Genomic DNA, 15,669 nt, shown 5'->3' on the forward strand with positions numbered 1-15,669 from the left:
TGAAGGACGGAACCGGAGCTTCTGGACGGTTTAAACTCCTGTTGGACTTCACCGAGTTCTTTACTTTCAGGCAGTTTTAGTCGACGAGCCGTGATGCGTTCAAGGACACCATGAAGCATGATTTTGGAACATTTAACAGACCGAATATGTTCACGTGTCCTGATGTTCCACTTTTAGCTGCTGATTTATATCAAGACTCAGGTTTCTGATCATATTTCTGACTTTCTGCACCAACCGTGGATAAATGTTTCAGCTTCATCTTTAAACATGCTGCCGCATCCCGACGGTCAGACTTTAACCTCCACGTCTACGTGCAGACCGGTTTGTTCTGCATTGAGGATCTTCTGGCGGTTTTACGCGGCAACAACGAAAAACCAGCAGAGCCGAAATGGCGGGAGCTGAGGGTAGAAATTCAACTTCTCACCAGAGTTCAGCCTAATTTCCTCAAACATACGAAACATTTTTGTTCATCAAATGCTCAGAAAGAGCAGCTCCGCCATTGATGCTGATTGTTGGGGGTGTTTATCAGTTAAATGCTCATTCTGAACTGTATTATCTGTTTCAGACACTCGATTTAACGGACGCGGCTCGACTCGGCGATCAGAAACCAGGATCGAGTATTTTCAAATATGCAAAGACGGGTAATTCATGTCAACACACCTTCCATCTTGATTTAAGCTGTTTGTAGCGTTCGCTTTGCGCTGAAAGACCAAATTTGCTTATTTTTCAACTCTGGGTTTAATCTTCAGCTCTTAAATATGTCGCCACGCTTGAATACGCTGCAAAAAACGAATGTTCTGAGCTGAAATATCCGACTGCCTTAAAGTAAACGATCGCATCTTAAATGCAGGAAGTTAAGGAGTTAAACCAGGCAGAAGGTCCTTCAAATGCAGCAAATGAAATTACAAAATATGTCGTGAGGAAAGCGTTATGTTTACTGTGAGATTAATAACTAGTGACACCTAGTGGGCGAACCAGAGAAAAGCTCCACGTTTACGACAGCAGTCAGAACCGACGGGCTTCACTGGGACACACTGACCGCACTGGAACTGTACACTGACTGTACAAAGACAAACTTCTGCCGCCGCCGCCGCCACCGTGCGCGGCATGTTCGGCAGGGTTCCGACTCTGTGGAGCTTCGGCGTGCTACAACAGCGCACTCTAGTGTGGAACTATAAACAAGGTGAGGGTTCACTTCAGTTCATCAGGCTCTTCTGCTTCGGGGTTCGGGGGTTGGGGTGGCGGAGGGGCGTAGCGTGAGTTTAGGAAGGTAAAGCTGTGAGTCATCTGCATATCGAGCCTCCGGGATGTTTCTGGACCTCTTAACAGCTTTTTGTTTCAGAAAAGCGGCCAAATTTATTTTGAGAGTTGCAGATTAGATTTTTATTAGTTTTGGAAGGTAAAGCTGTGAGTCATCTGCATATCGTGCCAACGTGAAGTCTTCCAGGAGCTTTCTGGAACGCTTCAACGGCTATTTGTTTCAGAGAAGCAGCTAAAAGTTCATATTTCTTCTGAGAGATGTGGCAAATTTGATTTTATTGGTACGATAAGACTAAACAACTTAGCATTCAGCCTTGCTACATCTCTAAAGTAAGACGGAGTTTGCATGTGCAGATTGCAGTTTTTGAGACGTTTACACTCCTGTGAAGCTTCTCAAATTCATTCCAGGGTCTGTACTGAAACTCTGCAGCTCAACAAGCTGAGAAAACCAGAAAAGTGTCGGACCAGAAAACACCTTCAGTGCTATGATATCAGTCATTTGTGTCCACGTAACTCAACTTGCACCTCACAACAAAGCTCGAGGGTCGAAACGAAGCGCCGTTTGCTCTGCTCTTGGTCCCTTACGGACCGAGTTCTGCAGCTAAACCCGATGAGTGTAAGCGATAAGTAGCTATTAGTGTGATGTTGAAGCTGATTCCACGGGCACAAACAGAACAGTTATCCACAGCAGTGTGCAGGAGCAGCCACCAAGTGTCTCCGTTAACCGAGGCTGCCGAGAACTTTATGCTAACAGGAACAGCCGAGAAAGCTTGAGAGTCACTTTCCAAGATTCAGGAGCCATTTTCTGTTTTCTCTCACAGCTTTTGCATGAACGTGAAAGGTTGATCACTTGTTTAGCATCAGGCTAAAACCCAACTTTAGCTTAAAGATATTTTTGCTTGTATCTTCATCTACAGTAACTCATTTAAACAACAACTAAAACTTTCTTAATGCCAGAACTCTGCAAATCACAACATATCTTCTACATATTGTCAATAATTTCCAAATGACCTCTAAGTTAAAGCTCGTAGGAGCTAAAGGACGTTCTCTATAATTAGCTTCATGGCTAATGTGAGTCCATTTATGCAACCTGGCGGCTGGTAAACAATGGAACCTGGTTGCAAACTGAAGGTTGTAAATTGTAGATTTCTAGATCAGCAGTTTATTTTTGGGTGGCTAGCTAAATATTCTCGTGCCCCAGTGGCTAGCGAACCAAAGTGGCTCTTGAAGGTTTGCAGCTCTAGACGCTGACTTCCTGGTGGTTTTCTCGGCAGCCTCGGCTGTTTTCTGCATCGGTGTGCTCACAGAGTGTAAAGAGACATGAACACGGGACCATTTCCACACAGAGATAGGTACACTGTTTACATATTGCTGTTTTCAGATATGCACAGACTTTGAGAGAGATTTGAACACCAAGCACACACATAGGTTAACTGGTTTTTGTCTTTTCGCAGATGCTCACGTTCACAAAAAGGTACCGAAGTCGAGGAAGAGGGATGAGAGAAGAGGAGGAGGAGGAGAAAGAGAGAGAGAGGGAAACTTTTACAAATATCTCTGGACAGGGTTTTATATTTCTACATATTAAAAAGATTAATGTTTGATTATCGTAAACAAATATTCAACTCCAAACCGTCAGTTTAAAGTTTAAATGAAGCTTATTTTGGCAACACAAAGAAACAAAACGTTAATATCTGGTGTCGCGGGGCTGAAACACTGAACACTTCCGATTTAAGTTGCATCAAAAGAAAGTCGTCGTTTTGGGTCAGTTAGCAGTTTTGGTTAACGACAGATTACGAGTGCAGCTCTTTATATAACCTATGATACACCACAGTCTGTATTTGGCAATACGTTGATTAATAATGACTTCTCTGTGTTAAGCTGCTCTAACGTCTAACTATCGATACTTCTCTACTTCAAAGTATGAAGAAAAAAACCTTCTGTGAGATCGGATTCACTGGAAACTGGCTGCAAACACAAATTAAAGGCTCTAAATATAATGTTGAGATGCTTCAGAGACCAAGAACCGTTTTTAAGTCACGTTCCAACTGTGAGTTAAAAAAAAAAAGATTTAAAACAAACAATAAAACCCTGTTTTCACGTCTGAGACTAAAGCGTGCAGGTGAATCCAGTCCTTCGCCCACAGTTCTCAGTTTTTATAAAGGTTACAGTGAATCTGACGCTTTGATGCTAAGCTAACATTCAAATCGTGGAAACTCAGAAACAACGGGTGCTTTTCTTTATGCCACTGCTGCCTTCAGATGGAAAGCTTGTTGACGGCACGAGAAGTTATGAACCCCAAATGCTTCAAGTCTTAACATCGGCTGGAAGTTGTGAAAACGCTGCTGCTTGATAACAGGGATGTAATAAACTATACAATTAAGTTTTCCCGCCAAAACTACTCACCCAAGTTTAACTGTCAAAACTAATAGTACTTGGGTAATTTTAGCCACCACAGCTACTTGGTGACGTTTAGCCACCACAACCTGATTATGTTTTCCCGCCATTACTACTCAATTCAGTTTTGGAGCCAAAACAACTTTGTTGAGTTTTCCCGCCAAAACGACTCACTTTAGTTTAACTGTCAAAACTGCTAGCACTTGGGTAATTTCAGTCACCACAGCTACTTGATGAAGTTTAGCCACCACAACTGCCTGGCGAAGTTTAGGGTCTAAAACTGCCTGATTATGTTTTCCCGCCAAAATGACTTAATGTAAAAACTACCTTATTGAGTTCAGGCGGTAAAAGTACTTGGCTACATTTTCCCGCCAACACCACTCAGTTAAATTTTGCCGCCAAAACAACTTGGTTAAGTTTAGTCACCAGAACTACTTGGTTAGGTTCAGAAAAGGATTTTTGTTTGGGTTAAAATACACCCTGTCGCTATGTTTACCAGGTACAAAGATCCATTTCATGCCGTTATCAGAGTTCTTTCTACTTTAATCAAAATGGATAACAACATCTTATTGAGCGTTGCGATGATGATGTCTGAGTTTGGTGGAGGCTAACTGATTAGCAATGCAGCAAGGAGGCAACATGATGTAAGAAACACAAAGGCATAAATAAAAAAAATAAGGCTGTTGGATTAGTCAGTGTTTTCCTCAGATGCTAAAATAAAATAAACATTTCCACCGTTTCTGGAAGCCATTTGAAAGCAGCGTCAGACGTGAGCATAAAGAAAAGCAGCTTTAATCGGAGGCAGCAGCTGCTGAATCAAGTTCTTGGTCTTCACGTCACAAATAAACCATTTCAGGACTTAACGAACTGAAGAAACATCGGCATTATTTCCTAGTTTTCAGCAGCCCGGTGCCGAAGCTCGGCCATCATTTCAGAATGTAAGACCCAAAGCTAGCAGCAGCGAAACTAAAACGTGTAGCAGCTCAGGCTAATGCTATCTGGCCCCGGTGAAGGAACGCATACCGAGCTGGGACGGCGAGGCGCTGAGGAAAACAGCGGAGACGGTAATATTGTGGGTTTGTTTAAAGGAATGCAGGACGTTTTGATCAGATACAAGGCACTATAGATGTTGCTATAGAACGGCTAAATTAGAGGGACGGAGGAGGAGGAGGAGTTTCACCACGAGGAGTCTGGAGGACGACGGGAGGCTCAGAGAGAAAGAAAGCAAAAAAAGATGGAGAGAAAGTAGAGCCGAGAGATCGATCCGGTGGAAGGAGGAGAAGGAGGAGGAGGTGAAGGAGGAGGGCGTGGTTAGGACTGCATCTCAGCGCGAAGCATCCACGGAAACCAACAGCAGAACAGCAACCTGCAGGAGGAGGAGGAGGAGGAGGAAGAAGGAGGAGGAGGAGGAAGAGGAGGAGGAGGGGGAAGAAGAAGGAGGAGGAAGAAGAGAGATGGAGGAGGAAGAGCAGGAAGAGAAGGAGGAGGGGGAGGAGGAGGAGGAAGAGGAGGAGGAGGAAGAGGAAGAAGAGGAGGAGGAGGAGGAAGAAGGAGGAGGAAGAAGAGAGGAAGAGGTGGAGGAGGCAGAAAGGAGGAAGAGGAAGAGGAGGAGGAAGAGCAGGAGAGAGGGCGGTAGAAGTGGAAGAGGATGAGTTGGAAGAGGAGGAACAGGAGAAGGAGGAGAAGCAGAAGAGGAGGAAGAAGAGTATGTGGTGGAGGAAGAAAAGAGGGGGAGGTGGAGGAGGAAGAGGAGGAGGAGGAAGAAAAGCATGAAGAGGAGATGACTTCAGTCAAAGTCGACTCAGGTCCATTAAAATTCAGTTTTTTCGCTCAGTAAAGGAAAATGAAGGAAACATGTAAAATCAGTGAATTCATCCAAATGAATTGAACCTCCGACGTTTCAACGATCGACTGAAGAGACGAAGAAACACAAAGTTCAGGACGTCAAACATGAGCCTGAAGAACCTGCTGCTGGTTCTCACCTGGATATGGAGCTCTCAGAGGTCAGGTCTTTAGGAGAACGCATCGTGTTGAAGTTACGTTTGGGCTGCGACACTAAACAAACAAACAAACAAACAAACATTAGGCGCAGCAGGAATCAGGTCTCTGATAATTAAATGGAACTTCTGCAGATGTTCAGGGTCGATTTGGGGAATTTGAACCACATTCGTGTTCATTTATCAAATCAGAGTGAAGCAGCTAAACGACTGTTTTAACATCACAGCAGTTTGTTCTCCTCCAAACAGGATGAACTCACATCATGTGATTGTTCAGCAGAACTTTAACTCAGCGGATTCCTGTTGTGATGCTAAAGGAGACACTTACTGGTGACCTGGTGGACCTTCTTGACCATCGAGCCGTCGCTCTGGGAGCCGTCTTTAGGACCTCCGATTCTAAACAAACAGCAGCAAACAAAGAAAACGTTTGTTGGACGTTTTAAGATTTTTCACATTAAACTCGTCTTTTATTTTGAAGCTCTGACCCACAGCAGGCGTCACTTCCTGTTAGATTTAGCACCAACCAGTTCAACTTTAATGACTCGACTAAATGCTGCAGGTGTGTCGTTACCTCTGGACGCGGGAGGGCGGAGCAAACACTCCATATTTGGGCAGGCAGCTGAAGTAGCGCACGCCGAACACCGAGCCGTCGTGTTTCCCCGTCGGCTGGTCCAGCTCGATGCCGAACCAGTAACCTGCCGGGACCAGAACAGCCCATCAGAACCCACCTGGACTCATCGGAGCTGCTTTTGGTTTCTCAGCGAAACAAAAACCATCTTCTGATATTTTACCGCTTCATCCAAACGACTGAAGCGTGAAATGTGGCAGCAAAGACGCAAAACAATCAAAATAAGACACGAAATGAACAAAAGTGGAAAGAAAAAGATACGAAACCACTAAAATATACCAACAACACCAACAATAATCAAACAACCGCAAAGATGTGCAAGAAAACGAAACACAAACAGGCTAAAAAAAAGATGAAACGAGATGAAAATTAGAAACCGGTTTAAATTTAAGGAAAAGCAACCAGAGTGAGACTAAATGACCAAATTGTGGCAAAAAATTACGCAAATTAAACACAAAACCACCAAAATGAGACGTGAAACATCCACAAAGGGAAAAGTTTTCTACAAATAAATGCAAAATTTGACAGAAAATGACCAAAAAAGATGAAAAAATGTCGAAAAATGATGATAAACCTCCAAAAGATGTAGAAACCAGCCACAGGAATCTGTCCTTACATCCAACATGTAGCCAACATGAGCAGTTAGATAAATTTGAAAATAAAACTGTCGAGTGTCAGAGGTTCTGATGGCGGTTCTTTTCAGTTCTGGTACCAACAATTAGCCAAACATCAGGTTCAACAGGAGAACTAACGTTAAACTGCTTAACTCTGGGATTTTAAATGGACTCACCCGGAGCGAAGTCCGTTTTCCCGTAGAAGCGAACGATGCCGTTTTTCTGTCCGGCCACCAGAACCTGGTCTCCGACCTCCACGTTCAGGCCCTCTGGATCCAGACTGGCCACCGAGGACTTCTTCCTCTGGGCTGAGGGCGAACGACAAACTGTCCAAACCCAAACGAGGCAGCATGTTTATAAAAACAGAGACTAGAACCTGGCTTACCTTTCTCCCGCTCCTTCTCCTTCTTCTCCTTCTCCTTCTTGGTCTTTCCGGCCAGGCGGGAGGCCAGGTCCATGCGAGGAGTTCTGGGGGTCGAGGTGACGGACGAGTTCGTCTGATCCACGGCTTTGGAAATCTTTGACACTGGAGCGAAAATACCTGCAGAAAAAGACAAAGACGACGAGTCAGCATCTCCGATTCCATCCACAGCCTGAGTTTGTGCCACAGAAACACCGTTTGGTCGCATTCAGAGGTGGTTAGGGTGATAAAGTGAGCCAGCCTTGGTGTTAGTGTCCAACAAATTCACTTAAATCCAACATTCACTGTCCTTTTGCTCTGTTTTTGGTCTCCACCACCTCCTACGGGAAGTATTTAGCTCTTCAGCTGCTAATGTGATGAATGGAAGTCCAGTAATCATCATCTTTTAACCATTTATTTTGGCTTCTACCATCTCCTGAAGGAATTATTTCATTTTTTGGTTACTAATGTATTGAAACTAAGTCCATATTTACGAGCTTTCTTCCACCTCTTAAAGGAAACATTTAGCTCTTTAGCTGCTCCTCCACATGAATTCGTCTCTTTACCACCTTCTCTACACCTCCAGAGGGAAACGTCTGGTTCTTTAGCTGCTCAATGCTCCAGATTTCTCTCTTTCTGCCTGAAAATTATTCTAAAACAAATGTACGGTGTTACTAGAGCCAGCTTTCACCATCACAGGTGTGTAACTGACTTTTCAAAGCCTCATGTCGATGCCTGATCCATGACTTATGTATCTGTATAGTTACCGAGTTTGGGAGGGCAGATGAAGTATCGGACGCCGCCCACGCTGCCGTCGTTCTTCCCCTCCGGTTCGTCCAGCTCCACGCCGACCCACTGGCCGCTGGCGAACTCTGTGGTGCCGCAAAACCTCAAAGTGCCGCTCTGAGAGGAAAAAGAAAGACGAGGTTGTGAAGTCAGACAAGGACGCAGGACTCCAAACACCCAGGAGCTGGTTGGGTCTTATGGAGGGGATGCAACAGATGGAGTGAAGGTGATTTTAATCGGGAGACAACATGTTGTTAGTTTGTTTTAGGGTCCAGCCGGCCGGAGCTAAAACCAACCTGAGTGAGGTTTGCAGCCGGGCTGTCGTCTCGGCTCTGGTCTCTCTGGAGCTACACAGCGAGAACACACTGTTCAGAGTTCACATGGTTGCTAGATGAAGCTTAAATGCAAAACGTGCTTCCAGCTGGCGAAGACACTCCAAACATGTCCCTATATCCATGCATTAACAACTTCAGTCTAAAAGCAGAGGCTTCGGCTGCTGTCATTTCTTTTTTTAAACAAAGATTGACAGATCTTTGTTCTGAACAACTTGTGAAACGTAATTTTATTAGATTAGATTGAAGGCAACTGATCGACCTCCACCAACTCCAGAAGGAAACATCTGATATTAGCGGATATTACGACGAATCCAAGTCCAAAACGAACCATCTTTTAGCTCCGTTTTTAGTCTCTACCACCACTTAGCTGAGATATTTAGCACTTTAGCTGCTGATGGGATGAGTCCAAGTCCAGCATTTATTGCATTTTAGCTCTATTTTTGGTCTCTACCACCTTCTTACAGAATTATCTGGCTCTTCAGCAACAAATTTAATAAATCCAAGTCCAGTATTCATTGTTTTTTAGCTCTGTTGTTGGTCTGTACCATCAACTAAAATAATTAGCATTTTAGCTGCTAATGTGATGAGTTTAAGTCCAAAGCTCACTCTCTTTTAGCTCCGTTTTTGGTCTCGACCACCACTAAACTGAAATATTTAGCACTTTAGCTGCTAATGTGACGAGTCCAAGTCTAGTATTTGCTCTTATTTGCTCCGTTTTAGGTCTCTACCAACTCCTGACAGAAGTATCTGGCTCTTTGGCCACAAACATAACAAATCCAAGACCAGTATTTATTGCTTTTTAGCTCTGTTTTTGGTCTCCACCACCTCCTGAAGGAAATATCTGCTTCTAGCTGGTAATGTGATATTTTATAAGTATGTAGGTGTTCATCTGATTTAAAAGAGCCTCGCAACGAGGACATGCAACACGGCAAACTTCTCGTTGCCTGAGAGGTTTCTACAGCAACAGATTGATGTTTTCAGATTTTTACAGATCTGTTTAAATGTGAAACCAAGAAATTGAAGGGACCTGTTCCCTCCAAGACATCCACGGTGTCGATCGACTTATTAATTCAATTCAATTCAATTTTAGTTGAATTTATTATCTAAACTCAAATGTCTGCATTATTTGATCTGAAACTAGATTCAAGTTGACGTAACTCAATGAAAGCGGCTTGACAGCACATTTCAATCTTCTGTGTGAGTCTATTGGGCAGCGTCTGACCTTCATGTCGTCCAGAACCACTCGGTCTCCCAGCTTCAGCCCCAGCGAGGTCAGCATCAGGTTGCCGGGGATGTTGTCGTAGTTGGGCAGCGTTGCTCGGGGCAGGTTGCAGCTCAGCGGGACGGCGTCCAGCAGCAGCTGCTTCAGCTCCTTGGCCACCATCGCCGCCTCCGCCTTGTCCAGGCTCATGTCCATCGGGTCGGGGACCACCTCGGCCGGGACCTGGCCCTTATCGTTCTGCAGGAACCAACGGACGGGGTTTAGAGGAGCCGTGTGCCAGGTGCATGATGGGAAATGTAGGAGGAGGCGGGGCTGGATTTAACTCTGTAAAACCCACATTTCTGTACTTTGGACCACAGCTGAGTCACTGATGAGGAGCTCAGAACATTTTACCGGATCCGTTTAAAGCAAACTGATTGAGGACGTCCAATAAGAAGAAGTCAGACAGTCGTTCCTTTTTCTTTTTGCACAAAGATAAAGTTTCAATGGCAGATCTTTTTCTAGACAACCTGTGAAACGTAGTTGGTTTTATTAGATTAGATCGTAGGCAACTGATCGACCTCCACCACCTCCAGAAGAAAACATCTGATTTTAGTGGACATTATGATGAGTCCAAGTTCAAGACTCACCATCTTTTAGCTCCGTTTTTGGTCTCCACCACCACTTAACTGTAATAATTAGCACTTTAGCTGCTGATGTGATGAGTCCAGGTCCAGTATTTATTGTCTTTTAGATGTTTTTGTTCTTTACAGTCACTTAACTTTTTAAAAGAAACACGTAGAACAAAGTGAAAAATATTACGACCGATTGTCCCGATGGAGCTGCACGTCAGAGACGACGAGTTCAAGGACCGTTGGAAAACTGATTGTTGAGTCTTTCATGACTTTCAGATCCAGTAAATGAAACAATTTGACATCCAACCAACGCATTTTTTGGACTTTTTTTGCGGATATATCAAAATTTGAAGATCCTAAAATGCTGAAAATATGCAGAGGAAAAAATCCGGTTTTAAAAAACGTAAATTCTCCACAATAAAGACGTGTAACAGCATTTTTATGAGTTAGAAAGTAGAAAAAACACAGATTAAACCTACTGCTAGACTAGATCCTCTTTGAATCTTTTTCTGTAGGCTGAATCTACGCCTTGAAACCTCGCAAAAAACATTCAATCTGTGACTAAAGTGAGTTTTTGTTTTTTTACCCTGACGGTGGGATTGGCTCCGTGCTCCAGCAGACACTTGACGGCGCCCAGACAAAGGTTGGAGGCGGCGATGTGGAGCGCCGTGCCGTAGTGGAAGTCACTGCAGGTGGAGTTCAGCACTGAAGAAGAAGAAGAAGAAGAAGAAGAAGAAGAAGAAGAAGAAGAAGGAGGAGGTGATGTTTAAAGCACTGAGGTGTCATAAGAGGTTGGTCAAATAAAAGGTGTTGTTTTTATCTCCGTTGGACACCAGGATCATCTTCTAGAAACCATCCACTCTGTTGTTAAACTGTTTTATCATTTAGTTATGTGATATATATATTAAATGGTTATAGGGAAAACAGACATCTTAATTATATTTTTGGACAGTTGATAAACATTTTAGATGCTTTATTAATATTTTCAGACGTTTCATTGACATTGTTAAACAATTTAATAACATCGTTTTGCATTTTATGAATATTTTTAAATATACTCACATTTCCATTTATTTCATTTATACTTTCTTACATGATTTTACTTTTTTAAAAATCAAAATGTAGGTAAAAACAAGACTTTTTATTTGCTATAACTTGCCTTTGTTGTTTTTTAATCACTTTTTTAGTATTTTTCTTAACACTTTTCAGCTTCTTTTTTTTTAACATTTCAGTAATATTCTTAGAAAGTGTGTTCATATTTTCAGACATCTGAATATCTTTTTATTTTATTAATATTGCAGACATCTAAATAATCTTCCATCACTCTTCATTGACATTGTTGGACCATAAAACAATATTATAGAGACTTTCATAGATATTTTTGAGAATTACATGAATATTTCTCTGATGTTTTAAACATATTAATCAATTATAATAAAATAATTATCAGATTTTTCTGACATTTATTATTAATTTTGGACATTTTATTAATATTTTTATTATAACTTTATTTATTTATTTATTTTAATTATTGGATAATTTCATCACGTTTCTACATTTTATTCATATTTTCAGACATCTAAATACTTCCAGACAGTCACTGATGTTGTTGGACTATTTAATAACGTTTTTCTGACATTTTATCCATATTTTCATCCAACTGTAGTAGAAATGATCCTTTTATTGTCTAGAACTTGTTCCGACCACCGTCCTGCTGACACTGACGTATCGCTGGACATTAATCGGATGTGATCCGGGTTCGGTACCTCTGGGTTTGGCGGCCTTCAGCAGAACTCGGATCAGCTCCGGGACGTCGAAGTAGGCGGCGTAGTGCAGAGCGTTCATGTTGGTCCAGCGGCTCCTCAGGCTGACGTCGGCGCCCAAAGAGATCAGCTGACTGGAGAGTCGCAGCGCCGCCGCCGGGTCGCCTGCACACACAGTGACCAGCAAACTGAGAGCTGCTCCAGAACCGACCGGCCCGATTCATGTCTGAGCCTCAGAACTTCATCAGTACAGCAGATAGACACATGACATGTAGGAGGAAGAACACATCTGAGTTCTGGTAGAACCTGACACCAGACCAGTTCTACATCCATCCAGGTGTCTCAGTCTGAACACTGGACCTGGTTCTGATCCAAAAGAAGACAAGACGACGCAAACAAGACTCGAAACAACAGAAAGGAGACGAAACTGTCAGAAAGCCACATGAACGAGACACAAAACGAGAAAAACAACACAAGCAAGACAAAAATGAGACACAAAGCCAGACAAACAAGACATAAAACGACCAACAAGGAAACAAAACAACAAATATTTAGACCAACGACAAAAAACTAGACAAACAAAAGATAAAACAACAAAAAACGAGACAAGCGAGATGAACACGGAAACAAAACGATAAAAACAAGACAAAAAACAGACAAAATGACCAAAAATTAGACAAAAAAGACACAAAATGACAAAAATGAGACAAAACCAGACAAATGAGACATAAAACGACCAACGAGGAAATAAAACGATAAAAACAAGACAAAACATGACAAAATGAGCCACAAACCGACTCAGATAAACTCCACGTTTGTCGTGTGTCCACCTGCTGGTGAAGTTCTGAGGCTCAGAATGATGGACTGATCTGACCCGCTTCTACAGATATTCCCAGCATGAAGGTAAAACTGAGCATGACCTCATCAGATAAAGACCGGTCTGTAGAGTTCATGAGGAACAACTCCGGACCTGGACGGAGAACCTAAACAGCGTCTTACCGACTCCGTGAGCGCCGGCCTTGCAGCTGTAGTGGAGCAGCGTCATGTCGGTCAGACCGTCGCGGTCGTTCACGTGGCAACCACGCTTCAGGATCTGAGGAGGAAGGTACGAGTATTTATCAGACTTCCTGGAGTCTAAAGTACATCACAAAATCACGTCAAAGTAAAGAAACAATAACCAAAGGTAACTCCAGGATGAGCGTCATCCTAAACAGGGGCTAGCGTTTGGTTAGCGCCGATGCTAGCATCAGTTATTGGTGATGGAGAAAGGCTGATAACCGATACAGGAACCTGTCGTCCATAACCGGACTACTACAGAATTAAACATGACATTTACTGAATAAATACAGTAAATATTCTACATGAACTGTTTGTAACAGCAGGAACCTGTTTACAGTAGAAATACCAGTAACGACAACTACTGATGTTTACTAATAATCAGTTGATTGGGATCAATACGTTTGTCTCCTGCTGTTCTGTTTGTTGTCGTTCTTTTTCTATTCGATCACTTTTATTTCCCCCTACGGATCTGAAACCGTCATTAGTTGTTTTTCTCAGACTCTGTTTCAGTTTAATCTGTGGCTGCTTGCTAGCTTAGCCGCTAGCTGTTAGCGTAGCATCAGCCGCCGTGAAAGCCGCTGACGTCCTGCTTTGTGTTTGTGCTTCTCCTTTAGTTTTTTTTGCAGCGAGTCGAGTCTGTCGGTTAGAACAGAGCGTTCAAGTTAATCTGACTTTTAGACGCTAAGCTGCTCCAGATAGCGTTAGCCACATTTAGCGCCTACCAGTGAATTACTGGTCTGTCTGCGTTACGCTGTGAACGCTTGTAGATGACAGCGTTCATTAAAAGCTCTGCTGCACCACCTTTAAACCTCGGCTCTGTTAATGTGCTCGTCTGTCTCTCTGTGTAAACAATTCGCTGTTGATTGGCGGCTAGTGGTGACGTGTAACAGCCAATCAGACGGCGCGGTGGGCGGGACGTCGCTGAGTGACAGAGAGCTGCTGCATCAGTAGAAAAAAAACATCAATAACTATGATCTAAAAAAGCCAAAAATCAGCTTCGATGATTGATCGGGTCGATGATCCAGAGCTCAAGTTAGAAACACAAGTTAGCCTGAAAACATGCCTGTAAACAAATTAAAAACCAGCTCCAATGAGGAAGGAAGAAAGAAAAGTTTGTAGAAGAGGAAACGTCTCAGCGCAGAGAGTAAAGTTTCTCTATGGAAGTGAACCAAACGATGTTTTTAATAATATATTCACTATTTTCTGTCCCGGTAACGTTTGTGATTCTGCAACGCGACATAAAGTCGCAGCTCTTTTCCTCGGCTCGTCCTCGATCCCGTTTCAGATCCGTGTCACTGCTCTGAGCTCGTTCCTGCTGAGTCACGCTGGAGCTTCGTCTCTGCAGCAGTTTGTCTGCAGCCATTTTAACTGGGTCGCTGTCAGAGGGCTGCTGCTGGTCTCAGAAGAACAGTCACTGGGACTCAGAAAACACTCTGGTCCAGCTAATATGGCAGCTAAGGGATCAGATAGTTTGGTTTCTTTTTCTAAAGGTCAGACTTAAACCTGCAAAGTGCTTCACAATAGAATTAAATCAGAATTAATCCCAAACAGGCAACAGAAACAGTTTTTTTTTTTTTACGACATGCAGATTTAAAACAACCTTCCAGTGATGAAAAACCAAACAAACAACTTTAAATATGGAGGTTATGGTCCTATGGTTTATGTATCTGCCAGAATTTGCATATCAGGGATTAAAACCCAATAAAATGATATAAAACAGTATTTTACCCGCCCATAAAACATCTTAAAGACTCCACTAAATATGGAGAATAATGTGATTAATATAATAATCAGATGAGATAATGAGACAACTTCAGTACAACAGTCGTATGAATTCCCTCCATTTATTCTTATATTATTGTCCCTCAGGGTTAATTCAGTTCCATCTCATCTCATGTTGATGTTTCAGCAAACAGGAAAAAATCATTTTAACGGCAATTTGTTGATCATTTTTCTGTTATTTTATTTAATACATTAAAATCTGTAAAAGAAAAGTTACTGAATTAAACACCAGAACAGTTTTTGTTTTTTTAAACAAGTTTTTTTTTTTTCCTGTTTTGTTAAACTACAGCTTTAGTATCAGTTAATTATTAATTTTTTTGGTAAATATAAAGATTTTTTAAATTGATTTTTTAAATAATGTTTACAAAAAATCCCTTTTAATTGCAAACAGTATTTATTTCTTTCACAATGTGCCTTTAAAATCAGTTTTACAGCATTTAAACCTTCCAATAATAATAGAATTTTACAGATATTTGCAGTTATTTTTGCGGGTTATAAAGTTTGTGAATATTACATTATTCCACCATTTTTAACTGTTTTTTTGTTTTTTCACTGGATTTTTATTTATTTTGTATTTTATTCTCTTGTTGTTGGACTGGCTGCTGTCTCCCTCTGGTGGCGCTGTCGAGTACGTTGAGTCGTGTACAAACTATTTAAATGCTGCTGTAGTTAATATTAATTCCAATAATCTGGTTTCTGCAGCTTTTCTCTACATATTGGTGCAAGTTGCTCTTTAGCAGAAAGAAATCTGAGGCTCAGAGCAAACAGCAGCTCCATTATCTGAGTGTGTGTGTGTGTGTGTGTGTGTGTGTGTG

At 42.2% G+C, this 15,669-nt stretch overlaps 1 protein-coding gene across 2 annotated transcripts in view; it reads right to left on the reverse strand.

Annotated features, from left to right (window-relative positions):
- Window positions 1-4,937: 4,937 nt before the first annotated feature.
- Window positions 4,938-15,669, reverse strand: part of clip3 (CAP-GLY domain containing linker protein 3) — a 13,400-nt gene continuing 2,668 nt past the window's right edge. The window contains exons 3-14 of one of the 2 annotated variants that reach the window (XM_008301261.1): window positions 13,013-13,106; window positions 12,017-12,178; window positions 10,837-10,955; window positions 9,637-9,873; window positions 8,376-8,426; window positions 8,061-8,196; window positions 7,279-7,434; window positions 7,070-7,201; window positions 6,223-6,346; window positions 5,980-6,047; window positions 5,637-5,709; window positions 4,938-5,020 (exon numbers count right to left, since the gene is read on the reverse strand). In XM_008301261.1, the coding sequence (XP_008299483.1) occupies window positions 4,966-5,020; window positions 5,637-5,709; window positions 5,980-6,047; window positions 6,223-6,346; window positions 7,070-7,201; window positions 7,279-7,434; window positions 8,061-8,196; window positions 8,376-8,426; window positions 9,637-9,873; window positions 10,837-10,955; window positions 12,017-12,178; window positions 13,013-13,106 (1,407 nt within the window). In that variant the 3' untranslated portion in view covers window positions 4,938-4,965. The remainder of the gene's footprint in view (window positions 5,021-5,636; window positions 5,710-5,979; window positions 6,048-6,222; window positions 6,347-7,069; window positions 7,202-7,278; window positions 7,435-8,060; window positions 8,197-8,375; window positions 8,427-9,636; window positions 9,874-10,836; window positions 10,956-12,016; window positions 12,179-13,012; window positions 13,107-15,669) is intronic. The other variant, XM_008301262.1, reaches the window with a different exon arrangement.

This window comes from Stegastes partitus, unplaced genomic scaffold (genome assembly GCF_000690725.1).
Source record: "Stegastes partitus isolate 25-593 unplaced genomic scaffold, Stegastes_partitus-1.0.2 Scaffold1651, whole genome shotgun sequence".
NCBI lineage: Eukaryota > Metazoa > Chordata > Actinopteri > Pomacentridae > Stegastes > Stegastes partitus.